The sequence below is a fragment of the Podarcis cretensis genome (assembly GCF_951804945.1).
Source record: "Podarcis cretensis genome assembly, chromosome: 5".
Classification (NCBI taxonomy): domain Eukaryota; kingdom Metazoa; phylum Chordata; class Lepidosauria; order Squamata; family Lacertidae; genus Podarcis; species Podarcis cretensis.
Genome location: NC_137174.1, coordinates 29,833,973 through 29,858,379, shown reverse-complemented (window position 1 = coordinate 29,858,379; position 24,407 = coordinate 29,833,973). Strand labels below are relative to the sequence as shown.

At 43.3% G+C, this 24,407-nt stretch overlaps 1 protein-coding gene across 1 annotated transcript in view; it reads right to left on the bottom strand.

Moving 5' to 3' along the window:
- TET1 (tet methylcytosine dioxygenase 1) overlaps positions 1 to 23,514 on the bottom strand; it is a 76,251-nt gene extending 52,737 nt beyond the window's left edge. Inside the window, exons 1-3 of the mRNA XM_079976205.1 lie at positions 23,328 to 23,514; positions 12,041 to 14,116; positions 2,485 to 2,535 (exon numbers count right to left, since the gene is read on the bottom strand). Coding sequence (XP_079832331.1) covers positions 2,485 to 2,535; positions 12,041 to 13,996 — 2,007 coding nt within the window. The 5' untranslated portion in view covers positions 13,997 to 14,116; positions 23,328 to 23,514. The remainder of the gene's footprint in view (positions 1 to 2,484; positions 2,536 to 12,040; positions 14,117 to 23,327) is intronic.
- Positions 23,515 to 24,407: the final 893 nt, after the last annotated feature.

The window sequence follows — 24,407 nt, the reverse complement described above, 5'->3', positions numbered from 1 at the left end:
CAGTTTTTGGAAAGCACTAATGATAAACAGCACAGTGGAACAGAAGCCCTGGGAAAGCCAACTGGTGGCCCATAGGCTGCAGCAGAATTCCATCCTGCCAGTTTGCAGCTCCCTACCTCAACCCAGGTTGGAGACAAGTGCCTACCTGAATCCCTGTCACCTAACATGGGATGCTCATCATGCTGGAAGCGATGCACACAACATACTGGTTTCAACCTGGCAAGTGTCCACAAAAAGCAATAAATGTGCTCCAGGGGCCTTTAATTTTGCACTGGGTGCCTGCCAGGTTAGAGGCAGCATCAGCAACTAACTGGGTGCAATTTCTAATCCAGCAAGTGCCCCGAGGGCCTCCACAATGACACATGTGAAGTCTAGATTGCACCCTTTCAGCAAAGTCAGCTAAGTGCCACTATCCTCAATGTAGTAAAACTGAGACAATCCACTAGGAAGCTTTTCCTTATTTATTTGCTATTAAGGCTGCCTTCCCACAGCAGCTGAAAATAAAAACATGCATGAATAAATAAATAAATAAATAAATAAATGATGCTAGAAATGAATGAGAGCCACACAAGAGTACAATGGAGCTAAATGAATGGCAAAAGAACATCCCAGTAGACTATGCCCAATAAATTGATTGGTTGGCTCCATTGTAAAAAATAATAATACAATTGCTTCTTACATATTGGAACCATTATCCAAAAAGAAACTTATATATTTGAATTTACAACCCATTGATTTTGATGGAACTGATGTCCAAATCAGACTGCAACCTAAATTTTTGGGTTGTCAATTAAAAATGCCAACAAAGTGATTATTTAACTTGCAAGCACACAGCACTGCAAACATGACATTATTTCTAAAGACATAGAAATCAACCATGTATTTCAGATCCAAATAAAAAAAGACATAAAATGCTCGCACTTGGAAGATAATATGTTAAGCGCAGTGCAAATAAAATTATGAATACTTTTTTTCAAATGCAAGTGTGTCCACACACGCAATTCAAGTATACTTTAGCATCCTAAACACAAATCCAACCATAGCACCTTCAAGTAAATAGCACAATCCCATGCACATTTGCTCAGGAACAAACCCCACTAGGTTCACTGGGTGCTCCTGGATAAGTGTGCACAGGATTGCAGCCTAGTCTATCAAAGTGGAGATTTTAAGGATACTTAATTTCCTCCTAAAATCTACTTTAAGTCTCTATAGGTTTTTATTTTTATAAAATAATTATCTTTATACACAACTGCTTTGTTTAAGGACCATATGACTAGTTTCTAAATAAACTGAAAGCTATCGCACACAGCAAAATACATGTTAACTATTACTACACTCATACCAAGTATTCTTACCACAAAAGAATAACATCCACAGACCTTCCAGCCTGGTCACAGGAGCTAACGCATGGTGTACCAGCGAGTTAGTAAGTTTGCCAGGACTTCAGTCACACTACAGAACATGCCGCTATGTCAGAGTTGGAGGCAAACACCCCAGTACAAATATGGCAACATAAACGTGCAATACATTTTCACTTTCGAATCCTGAGACTAAACACATCCGCCATGATCCAGAATTCTGGAAAGCTCCAATGACATTCAGCACTCTGCTTGTGTGGGAGGGGCCCTAATTCTCTACTATGGGATGGGGATTCCCCATCGTAAACAGGGATTTCCTCTGCACGTGTACAGGAATTCCCTGACTCACTGAAGAGAACAGGGTTGCCATTTATATATGCACAAGAAACACCGAATATGCACTAGGGTTTTTCCCCCTCCCGATTTTTGCTTCAGCAGCTCCACACCACACCAAAACACTTATGGAACGCCGCCCGATTTAAAAACCATTTTCAGATCAACACACACTTATTGAAGAAAATGCATACCTGTAGTATTTTTTTAATTACCAATTGCAGGCCACATTTACCTGAATATGTCAATTTTACAAAACAAGAAGCAATTCATTTGGGAGGGGGGAATGCAAGAACAGCCAACATTTAATACTCAGATATTATCATTCTACGGTTAACATACACACAGCCTGATATCTGTATGAAGACAGCCCTCCTCCAAGAACCAAAGGGTCACTTTCAGCACAATTTCTAAACACATTTACTCGTAAATAACTCTTACTGAATTCAGTAGGACTGACTCCATCATAATAAGCATATTTAGGACCACAGCCTTTAGGAATCAAGGATGACACAAGTCATTTTCAGTGCATTGCAAGTAATTTAAAATTCTATCCTGCAACTCTGTGCACAAAGAGTTAAATCTCTACAAAACACACTTCATCATACTGAGGGAAAGACAAAAATGTTATGAGCTTTTAATATTCACCATAAATATGAAAATCAGGAAACTAATACTTTCTAGAATTTCCACCCTTCTACCACCTATTTCACAGCCAAAAAAAAAAAGTGTGTAAGACAGGTTGGGGTTTGCTTTTCTGTAATTATTAATAAATTAAATGATCCGTTATTACCTTTTGAACTCTTTGCTTTCTCCTCTGAGGCCTTTTGTTTTCAGTTAGCACCTAAAGAAAGACACCAAATTGCAAAGTAAGCCTTTGTGAATAAAGCAAATATTTATTTTTAAGCATTCCCCCCCCCCCGCCTTGTAACATTAGAAGACTTTAAAGCAGAACCATACGGGCTTTTCTCTCTCTCTCTCTTGCTGCAGAACTTAAGAAGGAACTGATGAGTAGACTTTAGGCGTTGAAGTCACCGGAATCAAAACAAAAAGAAAACGGGGGGAAAGAGGGTTAGCGAGGAAGGAGGGGAAAAAATAGTAGTAACCTTCCCCCCCTTCAGAGTCAGGTTTAATTAGGCTCTGCATTCTTCACAGCAAAACCCACAAGGTAGCCATCTTGCTTCCTTCTGCTGAAGAACCTTCCACAGTACAACACTACTTCACGCTGCTTTTTGAGTATTATTATCATGGTGTTTTTAAAAGGAACAGCAGCGGCGGCAGCAGCAAAAAGCAGCACAGCAAGCCCTGCCTGCCAACACTGGGGACGTGCTGGGCATGCCTCTCGAATATTATTACACAGACACACACACACACACACACACACAGACCAAAAAAAAAATCCACCACAAAAAAAAAATATCAACCACCAGGCTCTAGAAAAGGACCAGCCAATAGCAAAGCGAGGCCAGGAGCTTCCAAAGCGCTTCTTCCCTTGCCTAGCCCTTCCCAAACAAAGGGTCTCCTATGTGGGGTTTTTACTCGGAGCAAGAGGACACAAGGGGCGGGCGCAAGCTGCGACATGGACTCCTTGCGACCGTGGATCCGGCCGAAGGGTGGGGTGGGGTGGGGTGGAAATAGGGGTTGGAAAGCTGGAGAGTGGGGGTGGGCTAGGCGGAAGCGAGGTGTGTTATTTATTTATATATATATTTTTAATGACTGGAAAAGCAAAGCCACCAAACGCCCCCCCCCCAACTCCTGGTTTGCCTGACTGATTGGTTTAAAGCTGAACGCGAAAGAGAAGACAGAGAGGAGAGATCCAGAGCAAGGGAGGAGGAGGAGGGATCAATTGAGCCCCCCGGGGGGGGGGAAGAGAGCCTGCGGACGCTGCGCACACACGCACTCACCAGGAAGGTATTGTGCATTTTGACTTTATAAGGCGAGGGCTACATATTAGTGCTATTTTGTTTTTTGGTTAAGAGGGAGGTTATGCGAGGACACCGACTCCGAGGCGGCTAATGCCTCGGCAACCCCCCTTGGCCACGCCTCGGCGGCAATTAATAGCTAATGATAAGGAAAGCGGAGAGAGACGAGGCTCTGGCTGTCATCTTCCACCTACTGCCACTGAGAGAGAATATTGCTTCCTCTTGTATGCTCAGAAAGGTGCTAATTTCTTTATCCTTTCTTTAGCTTGTCTAAGGTTTGTTTGTTTGTTTGTTTGTTTGTTGAATCCCAAAAGACTGGGGAAGGGGGGCAAGGTCATGGCACCATTCTGGCAGGGGTCTCCATTTTCTACTGATGTGTGTGTGTGTGTGCGCACAAATGTGTGAGAAGTCAGTCCTTATTCACAACAGTAATCAGATTAAAGGATGGAGTAAGCTGTCTGCAAAAAAACAACAACCCACCAACCTAGAGCTTGTAATTGAGTTACCGATGAGCAAATATTTCACATTAAATGAAAACTACACAGAGAGGGGGTGAGGAAGCAGTTTAACCAGTTCAAATGGCTTTGGGAGTTAAAGTGAAATGCCGCCTCCACTTTTACCTCCATTCAGTCTTCTCTGTTCTAGAAATGCCACCTGTCATCGGATGGTACTGCTGCCCTGGAGTGACTAATCATGAGAGTCAAGGGGCTTTAGATTGTGTTCCAGAGAAGCTTATTGGAGGTTCCTCAATGTGAAGATCAGTTAAGGCAGACATGCTGCCCTCCACAGTGGCGTAGCGTGGGGGGTGCAGGGGGGGCCAGCGGCACCGGGCGCAACATCTGGGGGGGGGGCATGCTCGCACTCAAGTGCTAAATCCATGGGCTAGGGGGCGCAAATTACTTGCCTTGCCCCGGGTGCTGACAACCCACGCTACGCCACTGGCCCTCCATTACCAGCCCTCCTATGCAATGCTCAGCCTCAGGGGAGTGGGGGGGCGCTTCATGTGAGAAATAATGAGGCTTTGTAGGCCGGGCCAGTTGGCTCACTGTGAGCAGGCTGCGCACCTGACCATGCCCTCTCTGAATCCCCTATGAATTTGCAAAGTCCCATGACAGATACACAGTGGGGTTTTTGAACAGATGACTTGTAGTTGACAAAGTTCCTTGAAGGCAAAGAGTTTAAAAACCATCAATGTAAGCAAAGCCCCTTGCTTGTATGGCTCGTATAGCACAGTGACTAAGAGACTACAAATCAGCTGGTTTTGCCTCCACAGGAAACTCACTAGGGTACACACCACAGCTTTAAAGTACATGGCTTCCCCCACAGAATCCTGGGAAAGGTTGCTATTTTAACAAATGACAGTTCCCAGGATTCTTTGGGGGAAGTCATGTGCTTTAAATGTATGGTGTGTACACAGGCTAAGTGGCCTCCCACAAGCCTCTCTCAGCAGTCTCAACTCATCCATCTGCAACATGGACAATAATAATAGTGATGTACCTTACAGGGCCACTGTAAAACAAGTGTGGTGAACCTGTGGCTCCAACTCCCATCAACCAGCATCTTCAGTGGTCAGGAATGATGGGCGTTGGAGCCTGTGGCTCTCCAGATGTCACTGGGCTACGAGGATCAGCTAAATGCTGCATGTGGAGTGCTCAAAACACTTGAAAGTACAATAGAGAATATAGAAGTACTATAGAACTCTCCCAGCTACTTTATGAACACATATCATCTAGCTCACTCAGTTCACAACAAATATCCATGTATTTATATTCTTCTTGTCCTAGATGCTTCAGGGCATGCTAAACTCACACTGCCCTTTCCAAGCCTAGGCAGAGTACTCTTAGCAGCAAACACACACTGACTACCAACTCCAATTTAGTCATTCATTAATTGCATTTGTATCCCACCTTTTCAGCAAGGGGCCTAAGGTGGTGTACATGGATCTCCATCTTCTCACTTAATCCCCACAACACCCCATGTGGTAAATTCAGCTGAGAGGCAATAACTAGTTCAAGGTCACCCAGTGAGCTTCATGACCAAGTGTTTTTCAAACTTGGGTCTCCAGCTGCTGTTGGACTACAGCTCCCATAATCCTTAGCTCATAGGACCAGTGGTCAGAGATGATGGGAGTTGTAGTCCAACAGCAGCTCGAGACCCAAGTTTGAGAAGAACTGCTCTAACCACTATACCACGTGGGCTCTATGATTACAAGAGCGAAAGGGAAGTACCTGCCATTTCCCATTCTTCAGAAATGAGTGATGACTTCCATCCCACCTAGAAACAAAGATGTCACTTGTAGCATAGAAGGAGATTAGTTACTGCTAGATGCAGTGACTGCATCAACAGTCCAATGTGGTTAAATACTGGTAAAAGGTCAATTTCATATACTTTCAATGCAGGCTTCTGGAGTAAGAATTGTAATTGCAATAGTGGATGACTGCAGTACATGATCTTTTGTACATGATGCAAGATTATCTTGCTCTTGGGAGAAGAGAAGTAGCAGGTGTCTTAAACCCAGGCTGCTTCTGAATCTGGGATGGGAATTAGTGCATATTGGGAGTTACTTAAACTTCCCCCCACCCCCCAGAGAGCTACTTCACAAGCTATGTTTTTCTTAAAAAGAAACAAGCATATGTGAAACGTATGTATACACTGACACACGCAACAATTGCGTAAGTTATCTTTTTGCATTTATGCACAGACTCAACAAAATTGCATCTATTAGAACATAAAGTGCATCTGAAAAACTTTCACCCATTTTCTGGCATTGCATCTACTAGTTGGCTTGTCAGATGAAAGATAATTAGGTAACAGTAGGAAGTCTTGATGTTTAGACACACATAATTCAGTCTAAGTGTAGAGTATCAGCCAAGATTTCTCTGTCTATCTATGCTACATTCCAAGAGCTGATCATATCAGCACTGCAGAAAAGATACTCAATTTCTCACTTTCCATGTTGCAGCAGGAACGTATCTTTGAAGACTATTTTGCTTAGAATTTTCTACCTCTGCTAAGATGATACAATATACTTCTCTGCCTGTTTGTCCATTGTACTGGCCAGAAACAGAGTTTACCGATACAATTGTCTAGAATTCTCAAGATGAAAAGTACTTGTTGCCATACAAACTGAGAGCATTATGTTCAACATACAAATTGTGTGTGCGCGCACACACTAGAAGTGCCCAAGAAAATGAAACTGACAGCGAAAAAGAAGTTAAAGAATAGGGGGTAGCTCATTAAAAAAGCAGAGAGAAGACTTAAAGAAAAGGGTGAAGAAGCAAAGCTGCTATACAATGAGGAGGTCAGAAGAAATCAAAGGGAGGCATGTTTAGTCTGGGGAAAAGATTGACAGAAGAGCTAGAATTCATCCTTTGCTTGAACTGGCCTCTGCTAAAACCTTTTTTGCTCCTTGCCTTAATCGCTTCCTGTCTTAGCTCCCACCATTCTTTTCTGGTGACCTTAGCAGATGTCTGCTTTGCTCAATAATTAAAAATACATAAGTACCCATAATATTGCAACTACAATGCTCCTGTGAAGAGGGAACTTGCTTATGTACTCAATTACATTCCTGTGTCTGCTTTTGATCTTTGGATTAAAAACCCACCTGCCTTTACTGGTTTTTAGCCTTTCTTCATTCACTTAGTTTTGGCAGGGATCCTCACCCAACTATCCAAAAGTAAGTTATTTGCCAGCCTGAAAGGACATAATCTGGTCCTGAACCTACTACTTTGGCCCCAGTACAGCCAGAGAGGGCCCAGTTCTCTCACTCAACTCCAGTGGGCTCAGCGTATGCTTCAAGGTGCTGTCTGAGGCCCATCTGCATTATACATTTAAAGAAGTTTAATACTACTTTGGCTCCCCCCCCCTCGAATCCTGGGAACTGCAGTTTGTTAAGGATGCTGAGCGTTGTTAGGAGATCCCCTATTCTCCTCAGAAAGCTACAATTCTCAGAATAGTTTAATGATCAATCTATCTTACACGGGAACTTCAGCTCTGTGAGGAAACTAACAACATGCTTGACAAACTACAGTTCCCAAGATTCTTTAGAAGAAACTAAGGCTGTTTAAAGTGGTGTGATACCGCTTTAAATGTCTAGTGCAGATGGGACCCAGCAGACACAGCTTCACTGCTTTCTGGGCAGTGCTTCCCTTTAAAGCAGCAATGTAGGCCAAGCAACAATGGAGAGCATGGAAGACTACTATGTCCACAAGGTGGCAGCACAGAGCCTCTGGCTGCATACACATCATAAAGTTAAAACAACCCCTCTCCGACCACAAAAAAGAATCCTTAAAACTGTAGTTTACCCCCTCACAGAGCTACAATTCCTAGCACCCTTAAACCACAGTTCCCAGAATTCTTGGAGGGGTAAATGTGCTTTAAATGTATGGTGTATACAGCCTCATTCTCCAGATCTAATTTGTGTGGGGGACTTCCCCTCTCTCAGACCTCAAAATTAGCGGGGCGACAGGCACATTTCGCGCCTAAAAATTATCCATTTGCAAACACCTCAAAAGGTCTGGGTGCCGTGATTTGCACTTGGCTGTTACTCAAGGATTATGGAAATATATGTGCCTTGAGGCCTCGAAGTATATGTTAAGGATAGACAATATGTTAAGGTGTTTAACAATAAAGAGTAGTGCAGGCTTCCTCAACCTCAGCCCTCCAGATGTTTTTGACCTACAACTCCCATGATCCCTAGCTAGTAGGAGCAGTGGTCAGGGATGATGGGAATTGTAGTCTCAAAACATCTGGAGGGCCAAGGCTGAGGAAGCCTGGAGTAGTGTGTTTTGAAAACAGAAGTATGGTATCAATATTTTTATTGTATACATCTAATTAAACACGTAATAGCAATTTCTGTTTAAAATGTGGTATTAGCCATGTGTCACTTATGTGATTTGCGTACTAGTTCATACTCATCAAAATAATAAATAAAAAGTGTTGCCGACCCCCCACAAATGGAGACTAGATATTCTGTTTTGGCACCCACAACCCTGGTCCCAAGAGCCATTTGGCTCCTGGCATTTCTATCCCAGTTTCTAACACTGCCCTCCCTTCCTCCTCCACCAGGTTAGCAGGAAAAAGGAGCCATCAAGCCTCTACACCATGGGGGCCCAGATCCGGCCTAATCGCCTTCTAAATCCGGCCCGCAGACGGTCCAGGAATCAGCGTGTTTTTACATGAGTAGAATGTGTTCTTTTATTTAAAATGCATCTCTGGTTTATTTGTGGGGCATAGGAATTTGTTCACCCCCCCCATATAGTCTGCCCCCCCCCCCAAGGTCTGAGGGACAGTGGACCAGTCCCCTGCTGAAAAAGTTTGCTGACCCCTGCTCTACACAAACTCGACAGCAGCCCTGTGTCACTTGCTTTTGCTCCAACCAGTTTTGCTTCAAAAGGTGTTTATCCCCCCCCCCCAACAAGGGTTATCTGCCTAAATAATGTTATTGCCAAATAGGTCAAGGAAGATAAACTGCTGGAACAGCTTGGCCACAAGATCAAAGCACAATGCTTTGCAAGAACTCAGCTCCTCCACAGGCTAACTAAAATAATAAGCCAAGCTATTTAACATTCAGCAAGATACCCTGTAAGTGTGAGTGTAATAGAGGACGGATTTAGGCTATTGTCTTATCCTTCAAATATAGCCATAGAAAGCAGGGGCTTTCAAAGTGGCCTTTGTTGATGACCACAGGCATGGCAGCTAATATACTGTACATGGTGCAGCCCTTCTCATCAGTGGTTCACCCTATCCAGAGCTTTCCTCTTTGCCCTTAGAACTCTAGAGGGTCGACTCCCCATCACTAGTTCTGCCGCACTGCTCACTTCTGCCCCTGCTGCTGTCAGCTTCTGCTCTTGTTGCTGCCATGCCCTTCCTGACTCTTTGCTCCACCTCTTTTCTTCCTGTTTGCCCCCTGTAACTTAGCAATTGCGCCAAACTACCCTTGAGGTTGCATCTGGGAAGCCATCGTTTGAAGGTGTCAAGCATTTTGCAGCATGGTCCTAGCAATTTCTACTTGCAAACCTACTTTGCTAAAGAAATGATCTAGTGCTACTATGTATACTATCTATTTAATATAAGACAAAATGAATACGGGGCAACATGGTGTAAAAGAGGAATATACCACACACTATACCTAAATCGGCCCTTGCCTTGTTTTGCCTTTGTTCGACTGTATCAAGCAAAAATTGCTGGGCAAATATTGCTGTGTTTTGCAGCCTGTAAAAATTACATTATCAATTCACTAAACAGCAATGAAGAAATTTTCTTCCAGCTCAAGTTCAAAAGCCTTGCCCAAAATTGTAGGGTGCCATGTTTTCCCTAATTTGTCTGAAAAAGCATGCCATTTAATTCCCAGCCTTAGCACTGAACTTGATTCAACTGTCGACTGAGACTCTCTTGTGCTGCAAGCCAATGTAGTCTTGTCAACGCTTATCTGCCATAATTTTTGTTTGTGTTAGACGCTAGATACCAGATGAGACCAGACTCAAACAAGGTAATGTTTATAGATCACGGAAACCATTTTGAGGAATCAGTATGTAATTTAGGATAGCAATGCTGCTGCTCAAAAAAAAGTAGAGGTCACTATGTTTTCCTCTCTGGCACTTCAATTTTAAATAATTTTTTGGGAAGTTAAGTGTACTGATTCAACAGCCTGTTCATACATAATGCCTATTGTGAAGGAGGAAGCATCCTGGTACTCCACCCCCATTCCTGCTGCTGCTATGCAGCCAGAAATGAAGCTGTAGAATGGCTTTGCATTACATCTGAATCTGGACCTCTCTCCCCCAAGGACACACTTTTTTCTAGGGATGGCTGCTCTTTTATCTTCTATATGTACCTTTATAGTTAATGATGAGTTAAACCTTTGTCTCACATTATTGTCCGGCTTCTCTTAATGCTGCACAAGACTTTGGTATTTTAATTGCACCTTTATGTGAGTCATGATAAGCATTCACAATCAGCGAGTCAGTATGCTGCTGCCAAACTTTATTCAATTATCCATGTTCTTGAATGTAAGGAGTAACTGATACTTTCCCCAGCTTTCTTCCACAGCATATTGAAAACTGAATTCTAACAACACGCACACTTAATGCAAAATATACTCCCAGGCTTACAGGGTCTTAAAGTGGATCCAGGATCCCTACATTGGCTGTTACATTGTTGTTGTTCTAAAACACCCCCCCCCCCAACATAAAGGAGTATCCCCTGCTGAGAAGAAAACTTCCTAGGAATGCTATCTGCCATCCAGTGGAGTCTGGCAGCATAAAGAAAGATAAGATATGCAATTCAAGGGAAGCAAACCATAATCTACTTCTAAATCATCATGATCTGAGCAGAATAGTTTTAGAGCAACTGAAGCGCTTCTTTGCTAGCCTGTTGGCTTTCCTGTAGCTCCATCCTCTGGCTAAACCTGAGAGGCAACACACAGGCAAAATTCCTTGTTTGACACCAGAAGTTCACAACTCACTGCAGACTCAACAACTGATCTGCCACAGTAGCAAAAAGGGTTTTAACTCTTTCCATTTGAATATAGCTATTTTCACTGCTATGCTACCAGAAGCATGTCCTACACTTCCTTGTAAGAAAAGGGATTAGAAACCACAGCTGAGGCTGTTTGCATTTGGAGAGATCAAAGCTTTAAAAATGCAGCAGTTCTATTCACAGGGGAAAATTCAGACCAAGGCAGCAAGAGGAGAAAAAAATCATCCCTTAATTCCACTAGGATGTTGATATTCTCAGGATCCCTCTGATATATACGCCTGGCTGTGATTTTCTACCCTGAAATGTTACACACACAATGCCCACAAAGAAACAAACTCTATGCAATTACAGTGGAAATAGGAAAAAAATATCATGAAATTTACTGGTCATAAATGAATGAACTCTGTTATTAGAACTGCAAAAATCTAACAAGTATGTATCTACCTTCAGCACTACTTAGAACTTAGTATTAAACCAGTCACTGAAAAAAAAATCACAATGCTTGAGGTTTCCTTTTATATATGTATAAAAAATGGAGATGCACTAACATGGAAAAAAAGATGCCCAAAGTCATACTTGTTTTCTGGACCTCTGGTTCCCATGCATATGTATGGTATTTATATAAAAATAAGTTCCACTGGATTGATTTCAGTGGGCATAAATGCACTTAACACAATCCTGGACTGAGGTCTGCATCTTTAACAGTGCCAGGATTTAGTAACATTTAAACTAAGTTACATAGTATTTTTTATTTTTTATTTAATGACTTTATTTAATGACTTTATTTATTATTTTATTTAATGACTTCAGATGTCATTGGTCTATAATTCCCATAATTTATTGCCCACTGGCTGGGAATGATGGGAGGTGATGCCCAAATACAGCTGGAGAGCAGCAGGCTGAATAAGGCTGCGTCATGCACATTTAATGAATTGTCTTTTTCCTTACCTCTGATGGTACGAAGGGCAGCATTAAGGGCGGCAGTGGCAGTGGAGGCTTCTTCAGTTCTTCACATTTTCTCTTTTTACATATCCTGTGACTAGTTTTGCGTTTCCTGCAACAGCTGCATTCTTCACAGTTAGTTTTCCGCAAACATGGCTCGCACACCCCACATCGCCTTCGCTTCTTCTTTTCTAGCACAGGTTGCAGAGATGCAAGTGAGACAGGAAGGCTGCCAGTTGGGTTCCAACAGGAGGCAGTCTCTGAAACTGCAACTAGATTAGCACCACATTTCCCGTGAACAGAGTTCGCAACAGTCCCACCACTTTCCAACTGCAACAGTGGATCCTGAGGTTTTGGAATGGATTCATCTAGCACAACTGTCTTGGTATTAGTACCCTCTGCGGCAGCAGCTGGAGGCCCTGAATTAGCATCTTCAGACAAGGTGGGAAAACTTTCCTTAAAGGTGTCGCTGCTTACCAGAATGGAATCTGCTGTACTTTCTAGGTTGAGGGGTGCAACAGGCACAGCACCTGAATCTAAAGTGAAAGTTTCTACGGCGACCTTTTCAAGTGTCTGCTCAAGATCTCCCAATATAAAACTAGTCAAAGAGGTATTAGAAACCTGTTCACACGCTAACGTGCCATTTGTTTGGTCACATTCTAAATAAAGTTGTCTGGAGTTGAAATAAGAATCAAGTGCTTTACTGCTTAGCTCCAGTTCCAAGTCCTTTGGTAAATGAGATTCCACACAAAGGCCTGGATCTTTTAAACAGCCTTCTGATTCAGAGATGCAGCATGAGGCAGGTTCTACTTCTCGAATGGTAGGCTCAGGATCCTGACTGAGCTGAGACCCTTGTAACACACATGGGTCATCTAAATGCAATTTCGAGATCAATTCAGAGGTAATCAAAACGGCAGCATCAGAATCACCATCAGTTAGCACCAAATCACAGGTAGTTTTGGAGTGAGCATCTGTGGGAAACTCTGACCTTTCTACAAGTTCCTTTGAGTAGGTTTCCGAAGAAAGACTTAATGCGGAATCGGAATGTGAACAGGTATACTGTTTGGGGGCAGGAGACACATCCAAACAACTCTCAAAATGTGATTTCACAAATGCTCCCGAGTCATTCTCTTCATGTACCTTTATAGAAATAGCAGAGTCAAGATGAAAATGTGCAGGGGCAAGTTGAGTGAATTTTTCTTCACAGGTACTCGGAGGCAAATATTTCAGAACCTGCTCTGTGGGTGCAAGTTCCGTACACTGGCATGCCTCCTTTAATATCTCTGGATTTTGGGCACCTGGTACATCACCATTAGAAGCAGAAATACCATCTTCAGAAGGTGTCTCTCCCTTTTTGGCTTGACTATCACATTCAGAGCAGTGGCTTTCTGGATCACACAGATCCTCCTCCTCCTTCTCCTTCTCCTCCACGGGAGAAGATAATGCACCAACCTGGTTTAAATCCTTTCCAGCCTCTTCTGCTTCCTTCCTTCCTAATACACAGGAGGTTCTTGATTCAGGCTTCTCTCTTCTCCTCACACTTTTCTCTGGGCCAGCTTTAGTTGCTCGCGTGATTGTTGGCGTCTGGAACAGTCTATGGGGAAACGGTTTCCTGCGGAGAGTCATGGTAAAGCCATTGTAGCTCAAAGGAGGCTGGTTACGCAACAGAACATTATCGGTTAACCCCAGATCCATCCAAGGTGTTCCAGACAAGGCTTTGGTGACGCTGCTCCTGAGAAATCGGCATGTTGCATTCAGAGGTGGTTTCTCTTCCTGTGTTTTTTTCTTGCTGTCATTCTTTTCTTCCAGGTGCTTTTTGCAGTTTGCTGAACTTTCTGCTTTTGGAGAAGTTTTCTTGGCATCTTTTGTTACTTGGCAAGATTTCTTTTTGACTGGGCTTGATTTCTTTTTGCTTATCTCTTCCTTTTTAACTGATCGTGAAGATCTGGCATCACGAGCCATCTCTGTCAAGCAGCAGATGTGCAACTAGGAGTGGACTTAAAGATCATGGAGTCTTGCAAATGTTCTTCAGTTCAGCAGAAGCTGGCATATTCACCTGCGCCGTCCTTGTAGAGCACAGAGCTGAAATAGAAGATAGGAGTTTAAGATTATTATGGATGATTATATTTACATTGTTGTTGTTGTTGTTACATAGAACCCTGAAAAGCACTATCTTTGCATTATTTCTCTGCATTCTTACAGATTGGAAAGAGGGAAGCTGAGTGACATATCTTGCCTAATGCTGCCTAGAGAGTTCATGGCACAGAAAATTTGTTAGCCAGGGGCTTCCTGGTCCAGAGCTCAGTCTGTTTGGCCACTATGCTACAGTAGCATAGTGTCTAAAAGTCACTAACAAGTTAGCATTGTGAGTGGAAAGTGCCATAACTCAGTGGTAGAGCACATGTTATTGTTATGTAATCAAAAAGTCCCAGCTTCAATCCTTGGCATTTCCAGGTATTTCTGGAAAGATTCCTGTCCAAAACCCTGGACCTCTTCTGCTAGTCTGTGGACAATATAGAGTTAGATGATACAAGGCAGCACCTTATGTTTAAACAAGTTTATTCAAATGCTCAACTAAAACACAGTACACTTGTAAAACAGTTGCCACATTCTGTGTAATATTCCAAAACTGCTTAGAACATTTTGAGTTGTCCTTGAACTTTGACCTGTTTGCATTCGGTATTATATTGATTTCCTCATACTACCAATACCAATTTATTCAAAATAGTCACATCCAAAATTTGACAGACTAGTCCCTCAATCTGGGGATCTACAGTAAGCTTGCAATTAATATGCAGGTTACGTTCTAGAGATTGTACCTAAAGCCAAAATCGTGCATACTCAAAATACATTGGGTATAATGATGGATGGGCTTGGCTCAGCTTTTTCCTGGATTCCCACCCCCTTTTATTTATTTTTAAATTGCCAAGCATGTAAAGCTGAATGTGTACAAGTTAAATGTGTGTTAAGCTGCTGGCTCACTGTATTTCATTTCCCAAATGTGTCTCTTTGATCTTAGCAACATTTCCTTTTGGCATGGTCACTACATTTTCAGATCTAAAACAAGTTTGAGCTGATGCATGTTTACTCATAAGTAAATGCCACTTGAACTCATTGGAATTGCTAGCAACTAAGCATGCAAAGGATTGTAGACCTAAAATCTTGTTCATTCCCCCAGGATTTGTTTCCAGAAATTATTAACTTCCCTGCAACCTCACCAACAGTGATAAAAATCCCTGCACACTTTGAAGAAAGCTAGGGATATCCCTGTTGTATTTTAGGCATGCTCTTTTGTTTGGTTTTGTTTAAACCCACTCTAAAATATGTGCTGCAGTGATTCATTGTGATGGGAAGCAAGACTCGGAGGAGTTTGGAAAAGTATGAGTACATTTAAATAATGCCAACAAGAAAGATTAAAGGGAGGAGGGGAAAATGTAATGTATCGTCCTATCCAGCTAAGTTAAATGTATTCTAGAGTCCAACAGTGCAATCCTATGGAAACTTATCAGAAAGTCTCATATTATCCTCAGTGAAACTTGCTCCTGAGTAGACATGTACAGGACTGCATTGTAAATCCAACTTATCTGAACAGGATGACTGGGTATGCAGGTTACAACTACCACATAGTCACATAGTCACATCTACCCATTGATTTGTGTGCTAACAATTCATCTGGTGTTGAGCTTTTGATGGCTCACCATGCATAGCCAATGACATTAAATACCATTACAAGCCTCTTGTGCATCAACATTTGCATTAATAAAAATCACTCCATGTGAGGAGCTGCCACATCAAGAGTCCTAATTTGAGAGTAATTTATAGTAGCTGCAATGTGGTAATTATTATGCTTGCTCCAACCATCGGGTGTGCAGAGCTTCTTTTGGATGTGTCAAGGAATTGCACATTTCCCCTTATTTTTCATATTGTTTTCTGCAAGAGACTTTTTCTTGCACAGTTCTCTCTTCAATAGCTGAACCCTTCCACATGGAATTCACAAACGCTCATCACATGCCTTAAAATACGATGTACAGACATATATATGCATCAACTTTATGTTGAACAAAACCGTTGCATTTCCACCTACAGATGTTGAGGACAAGAATCCAGCTGTAGCTGACTCCCAAAGAAACAAATATAAAAGGATACATAGCACGATCTTACGTAGGAAGATAAGTCCCACTGAGTTATCTGGAAAAAATGCAGCTTTTCCAGACTGAGCAGGATGAAGAAGAGGAAGAATTGCTATGTAGCCAGTAGGGGCTATAGATTCGCAAATGCCCTCATCTCTAATATACAGTATTTGTCACCTAAAATACTATTCTTCAAAGCCCTATTAATCACCCATATTTGAACAAGGTACTATTAGATTTACTCAAAAGCGTTGCAATCAATGCTGTGAACTGTTGAGAACTGACACCGTTTTTGATAGCTTTCCCAACTTGAACACATCTTCTGCAATTGCTATGTGTCGTTATGACAATTATTCTTGCATCTTTCTAATATAGGAAACTGTCTTATACTGTATCAGACCATTGGTCCATCTAACTCAACATTGTCTACAATGACCAGCTGTGGTTCTACAAGATTTCAGGCAGCAGACATTCTCAGCTGTACCTAGAGATGCCAGGGACTTAATCTGGGTCCTTCTGCATGTAAAAGAGATGCTCCAACAATAAGCTATGGCCCTTCCTCATGCAATGACCACTTTCAAACAGTACAATTTACAGGATCACAATCCATTGCAGCTTGACACAAATATTAAAGAATTATGATGAAGACGAAGACCACTTCCCACAACCCTCCATGCTGCATATGTGCTTTTGGCTCAGCCTCAGACACATCACCCATGCATTCCAGTGCCAAAATTCAGAAGCCCTTCAAGTGTCCAGAAAATGTGGCAGTCCAAAGAACAAGAGAACCAGAACACTGGTCTGCAATATGACAAAATTTAACAAGAATTTAATGATGCAAACATTTATTTAATTAAGTGGGGGGGGGGAAATACAATTTCTCCCCCTTAAATAGAAGAGCACTTGAACAATGAAGCAAGACACAAGGGGGTTGAGAAATCCCCTTCCTGTAAGAGTCAGGAACTGCAAAGATAAGAAATCTCTAGCTCCAAGGCTACTGAAGTAGGAAACAAGCTCTTGTCCCCTTCCAACAAATGGATAACTCTCTCTCATATGTTGCCTTTTTGTATTACAACCTGAACTACGTATTTCATATGCACACCCAGAATGATTTCCAGTTGTATACAGCATTAAGGTGGCTAGGAATTTAATGTAATACTTCCCAGAGTTTGGTGGAGGCAGTATAATCCTGGCAAATGCTTATCTCATCAAGATAAAAACGAGAATCCTCCCTATTCTTGAGGAACTTTCTCGCAAGTATAATATTTCAATGCTGCTTAGCAACTGTTTATAGGTAGGCATGCATAATCCGGAATATCCAGATATGAAAACAACATTTATTGCTCCTTCCTTGCGCCAGACTAACTGCTTTGAGCAATGCACCTACACTGTCCTATGCCCTGACCTCGATACGCTGGCCCCAATTCAGCGTATCATAAATTCAGCGGGATCTTATGTATGCATACTGAGATGCTATCAAGGATGCTGCTCTACTTCAGATTCTGTGGGGATGGATGTGTTGTTTAAGTAGCCATACATAGTCTTACATGGGACGCAGGTGGCGCTGTGGGTTAAAGCCTCAGCGCCTAGGGCTTGCCGATCGAAAGGTCGGAGGTTCGAATCCCTGCGGCGGGGTGCGCTCCCGCTGCTCGGTCCCAGTGCCTGCCAACCTAGCAGTTCGAAAGCACCTCCGGGTGCAAGTAGATAAATAGGGACCGCTTACCAGCGGGAAGGTAAACGGCATTTCCGTGTGCGGCTCTGGCTCTGGCTCTGGCCAGAGCAGCGATGTCACGCTGGCCACGTGACCCGGAAGTGTCTCCGGACAGCGCTGGCCCCTGGCCTCTTAAGTGAGATGGGCGCACAACCCCAGAGTCTGTCAAGACTGGCCCGTACGGGCAGGGGTACCTTTACCTTTTTACATAGTCTTACAGTAAAATCCTAAGCATGTGTGTACTTTGAAGTCCCATAGGCATTAACAATGCAATCCTCACGTTTACTCAGATGAAAGTCCAACTGAATTCAATGGGGCTTGCTCCCAGGTAAATGAGGTTAGGATTGCAGCCTTAGTCTCTAATAAGAGTACTTAGGCAGTGCGATCTTACACGTGTTTATACATAAGTAAATCCCACTGTGTTCAACTGAGTTGAAAGTGTATATGTATTAGATTCCTAGATGCAGAACTTCTAACATAATTGTGGAGAAGTCAAGAGTTTCCCAAGTCTGACCAGGAAAGGGTTAACCTACTGCCAAGAGAAGATGCCACTGATAGTAACTATCAGAGGCACAGGGCTATGCTATGCTTAAGCCAAAGTCACATGACCAATTGCCTAAGAAAAGGACAGGCTAGGCTTAAGAGAGGGATAATTTTTTTTAGAAAGAGAGTTGTATTTGGAGTTGGGGGAGGGGGGAAATAGAAAAGGAGAGTAAAAGAGAACAGAGCTTCCTATGGGGCTTAAGGAGAAAGGGATCATATATTCCCCAAATGTAGCTAACCAAATTAAAAACAACACTGAATTTGAAAGGGGGGGGGAAGTATCAGGCACTGAATAGCAGAAATTGTAATTTTATGCACAACCTGTGCAAGTTGTCACTTCACACTCTGTCATTTCCTCAGAACATACAGGCTTCACTATCTTGGTACCAGAGGTATGAATTAGCCTTAAAAAATGAGTTGGGGAAGGAGGGGAAGTGGGCAGCCAGGATATTAGTTTGCTAACAGTGAATCCTCTGCATTCTTGCTCAGAAGTAACTCTGGATTACCAAGGCTGAGTGGGATTTGGAGGGGGGGGGGTTTGGGGAAGGGTAGTACCTCTGGTGGGGGGAACATGTCATGTTCCTCCTGGGGTAGTTTGTCTACCTTTGGTCCCCACCCTGTACTCACCCGTGGCTCCTAGAAGCTGTCAGTGTGTGACAGCAGCCATGCCCCCGGAAACGGCTTTGACTGGCCAGCTAAGCCAGGTAAGGGTAGCCAATAGATCATTCAGTGAGTCTGGAACTTTCCCTGCATGCGAAGACAGCCTCTGGCGAATTGAGCGGATGAGACGCATAGTGGGACCAGTGGTCAAGAAGGCAGTTTCTGCACATGCTGTAGAGGGAGGTGAGGAGCAGATGGGGCTTGTCAACCAGGAAAGGTAGCCCAAATTCTGACCATAAACCTTGCAGGATATCTTCGTGAGATCAAAATGGTAAGGAGTAAACCCTACACAAATACAGATTACAGTGGTACCTCAGGTTACCTCAGGTATGCTTCAGGTTACAGACTCTGCTAACCCAGAAATATTACCTCGGGTTAAGAACTTTGCTTCAGGATGAGAACAGAAATCGGGCGGCAGCAACGCGGCGGCAGCAGGAGGCCCCATTAGCTAAAGTGGTGCTTCAGGTTAAGAACAGTTTCGGGTTAAGAACAGACCTCCAGAACGAATTAAGTTCTTAACCTGAGGTACCACTGTACAGTCCCTAAGGCAGTTGGATGATGCCTCGTAACCTCCTTCCGGCAGCTCTAGCAGCCAAGCTGGTGCCAAATGTATTACTCGGCTTTCCTTTGGACCACATCAGCAAGGCTGGACAGCCTAGGATCTCCATACACACTGCCCAGACTTGCAATTTTGGTACTGCTAAGGCAGCGGTTTGACTTCACCCCCAGAGGTGCACTCCATTGTCTCTCGAGACAGATAGATGCCAACAAGAACCACCAAGGCTGAGAGAAGGCTGGCTCCCCTCAGGTAAACAAGAGAATTTGTGGCTGATGTGAGGTCAAGACAAGGAAGGCCACCTAGACCTTCTCCATTCTTCTGGAGCCAGGTAGGTAGGTTGGGGTAACTGGGCTCACTAATAATCACCATCCACTTAAAGCAAACTTTAGCAACTATGAATTTCACAGTAAAACAAAAACAAAAAACACCATTCCTAGTGAGTGCTGCCATGGTGCAAAAGCATGGAGCCAATTCACAGATCCTTACGGCTCCTCATAATTTTACACAGCCTCCCCCCCCACACAAAAAAAATAAATAAATTGATTCATTCATCTGTGTCTACATGTGTCGTGTGATTTGTTGGTAGTTTTGTTGGTCCCCTGTGCAAAAGTCATGAAAACCCATGGAGGCCCTGGAATCAGTGTTTTTGCACTAGAACTGCAATTTTTTACTATGTGCCAGTGTAAAGCTGATGGTGTATTTTTAGGAAAAACATATCAAATCATGCTGATTCAAGAAGGTAACATTTAATTCTACTGGAACCGATTTTTACTCAGACCCTGTGGAAAAGCAAAAAGCATGTGTGGCTAGGCACATTTTCTATCTGTTGGAAGAGAAGAGGGAGTAGAAACTCTGTCACTTTCTCAAAATTCCAAAATGTGTCCATGGGCCCATAAAGACTGATGAACTCTGAACTAGAAGCTAATGAGCTTCTCCCTCAAGCTGGCTTCATCACAAAACATATCTGAGGAGCTGCAGGGGCCCACCAGTGATATCTACTGTGGGATCCCCTTTTAAAAATAAAATAAAAAATCCAGCACTCTAAGGTCCAGGCAGTGGTGTCAAGAGTTTATTTAGACTCATTGCTGCTGACCGCTATTGTTGCCGCCAGTGGAGGCACCAGAAGGCATTTTGCTGTGGGTTCGCTGAAGCTCAATGCATCTGCTTGCATAAAGTGAACAACTTACAGGCACAAGTGTGTTTCAAACTGACATCGACTCTCACAAGGAAAATCCTAGACCAGATCAAGCCTAAGAGAGATGTTTTCCTTGGCTTTATGCTCTCTCTGTGGCCAAATACAACCCTAGTTTCATCGGAATACAAAACTTCCAGTAAATCTACACACTGCTTCAAGATTTAATACAATTACTCTTCTCACTAAGCAATGCTTCAGTACCAACATCTCTTTTCTCACTACATCCAAGCAATCTATGCACAAAGCCATTACACATAAATTACTTAACGATGGACTGTGGGCTACACTGACAACTTTTTTAATGGGTTCCGTCCATTTTCAAATCGAATGTAAATGATCTTTTAAGCCACAATGACTGAATCTCTCGAGTTTCACAACTTGCTTATTACATATCTGTGTTTTTAGAAATGGAACATTTTCATTTGGCTTTGGCAAACGAGTGCTTGTCAATTCAACTCCAATCAATCCATTTGTTCCCACAAGATTTTAGAACCACTTTGCGCTTTATGGGAATGTCCAGGAATAAACACAGTAAACATGCAAGGGAGAGACACCTTTGGGTGTTCACCCTATTTAAATGTGCCAAGAAGAAAATGTTCAGAAATGTTATTCATCCTGCACAAAGTGCAACATATCAAAAATCCAAGCAGCTGTAGGACAGAGCTGCTCCAAACACTTATATTCCTGCTTATATCACAATTAACAAGCTAATGCAAATATAACATTTATTATGTGATCGGCCAGTAAAAGCTGCTTTATACCAGCATTCCAGCGGTGTCCACTATGAGAAGCACATACAGTGGGAAGGAAATACACACGCCTCCAAACATGCGGTGCGCAAAAGGGAACAACAGCCAATCACAGCTCCCCTACCCATTTCCCCAAGCGCTTGAGGACACGTGTCTCCCTGTCACAATTCATATTGGAGTAATATGGACAAGTTCAAACAGCAGTTTCCTCTGCAATAAATGCAACACTTGGGTATTAAAACCAGGAAGTGTATACCTTGAAAGCAGCAGGGATTTTCCCTGGTGGGCTCAAAAGCGCAATTCCAGACACTGCGCACTTCTTGCAATTGCCGCTGTCTGTGATGTGTCAGATAAGTCAGCGTGTGTGCATTTACAGACACCGTGCGGACGGCAGGGATCGGATGCACATCTGCCCCCTTTTCAAACAACTGAAAGGCCCACGCCTTTCTGCAAGGAGAAATGCAACAGTCCCCCCCACCCCCGCAAAATACAAGAACCAGTGTGTCTTGCTAAAAGCCTCTCTTGCTGTCAGGACCCTTCAGGCTGAGGAGATTCTGCAGCCCCCTGCAGATCTGGTTTTTTAGGGAAGCAGAACAGAGAACTGCTCGCTCATGACCCAGGCTTATGCAGTGTGACAAGAAGACTGGCTTCCCTCCTGACTTTTTGCATCTGCACGTACTCCAGGGGCAGTTGCATTTGCAAGAGGGTTCGTATGCAAATGGACAGCCTCCTGCGCTCAAATGGTGACTCCGGAGGCAAGTATGCAGAGGCAAGCCTCCTGCCCGCTTCTCCTCCGAACTGGCTTTTAAACAAGCTGCCCTGTTGAGCAATACTACTGACAGATAGAGAAACTCATCCCCCCCCCCCCAAAGCGAGATATCAGCAGAGAGAGGGGGAAGGGGGAGGACCAAGCCGCTGCCTCTGCTCTTGTTTCAAGCAGATGGCTTCCTGGAGTGGGATTTATTTCTGCAGGAGGTAGAAGCCAGCGGTGGCCTGCAGCTCTCATTGTACAACTGCTCTCACAAGGGCTGCCGAGGAACCAAACAATGGGTTAAATTCGATTTTAAATTGACGACAGTGCGATGATTAATTAACTCTACTGAGATCAGCCAAGATGCACTGCTGGGAAACCGAGATATACAGCAGAGTTTAACCCATTGCGTGGGGTTTTTTTTTGCATTTAAAAAGCAATAGTAATGCAGTTTAAGCAAACAAGGGGGGGGGTTAAAAAAGGCCAGTTCGAGAAGTTGCTGTTTGACCTTTCCTTATCCCCAAAAAGCAAATGCTTGAGAAAGAGAGCCAGTTTCGTTAAAACTGTCTCGCCCCCAACCCCTTTGTATGCAGATTTGAGGCAGTTTTGCTTGCCTGGCGGGTTTTTCCGGGCAGACTTGGGCTGCTTCAAGGCAAACTTGCACTAAGGCGGTCACAGGTCGGAGGATTTTGGGGGTTTTTTTTAATTAAAAAAATATAAATGTGGGGATTTTGTTTTTTCCCCTTTCCTTTCCCTCCCGCAGCCAGCAGCAGAAACTTCCCTGGGACTTTTCTCAGGGTTCCACCAACTTTTAATTGCATTCCGCTTCTCCACGTCTATCCTGGAGGAAAGTGCAGCCAACTTTTCGGAATGGGCTCTTCTCGCCAGCCCGCTGGGCAGACAAGGAAGGTTCGCGTACTAAGCGAGGCTGCTTCTCCAACCATCCCCTCCCCACCGCGACCAGCTTCTCTGGGAACAGATCCCTTAATACGTACCAGGCTCGTTGCGTTGTCAATAAGATACTAACAGGAAAAGGCGCTCCGTGCATGACTTTGCAATCCACAGCTGCAAAAAAGCAAGGAAACTTTCATGGCTTATCCATGAAGGAAGGAAAATAAGCACCTATGTGGAACATGGAGACCCCCCGCACCCAGCAATGGGGGAATAAAACGTGCTCTTCCCGGAAGGTTAGTATCTTCCCCGGACAGACCCTCCGAGAGGGAGGCTCGGCTGCGCTTTGCTCTGGAGCTGGACGGAGCCCTCCTAGTGAAAAGTAAGACGCGAGCTGGATCGCCACTCCGGAGTCGGATTGCTTACCTCTCGACCCCGGACTCTTGGGGCCACTGACTAGCGCAACTTTAAAAGTTTCACTCAAGACGCCCCTGCACAGTATAGTGCTTAGGTCAACAAAGGTGGGAGGAAAGAGGAAAGAAGCAGGCATAAAACTGATTTGAAGAATCAGGCATAAAACTGTTCTATGATTCAAATGCATCTAATAATGCAAAAATTTGGCTAGAATATACATTTGGCTTATTTCCTGCAGTTTAACACTGTTCACATGTGGGACAAATATTCCCTAGTGCTAAATGGCCTCTAGCATTCCGCAAACTCCAAATATATCAATTCTTATTAATAACGGTGATAATATTTGTTACTCGCTTGTTGCACACAAAACTTGCAACATATTTAAAAACATAAGCACGAGTAAAAATACACTACAGAAAGAACAGTCACAAAAAGCACATGCCATTTCTACAAATACTCAAAGCCACCCTCCAGCAGTAAGCTTTTAATGGCCTTTTATTTAAAAATTAACGTATGCACACGATAATATTCACTCCAAAGCTTGATCTTACGCATTGTTGGGAATGATTATTCCTATTTATTTAAACTGATTTAGGCGTGCCTAATTCTTCTTAAGAACAGACTGTAGAAGAATTAGGTGCTGTCAGTGCTCAAATTATTATTGCCTACAACAGAAATTTGATACATGTCATTGGGAGATAAGGAAGGACCTCTCCCTGTAGCCACCCTTCTTGACATAGGCATGCCAGCAGAGTATCCAAAGCAGATCC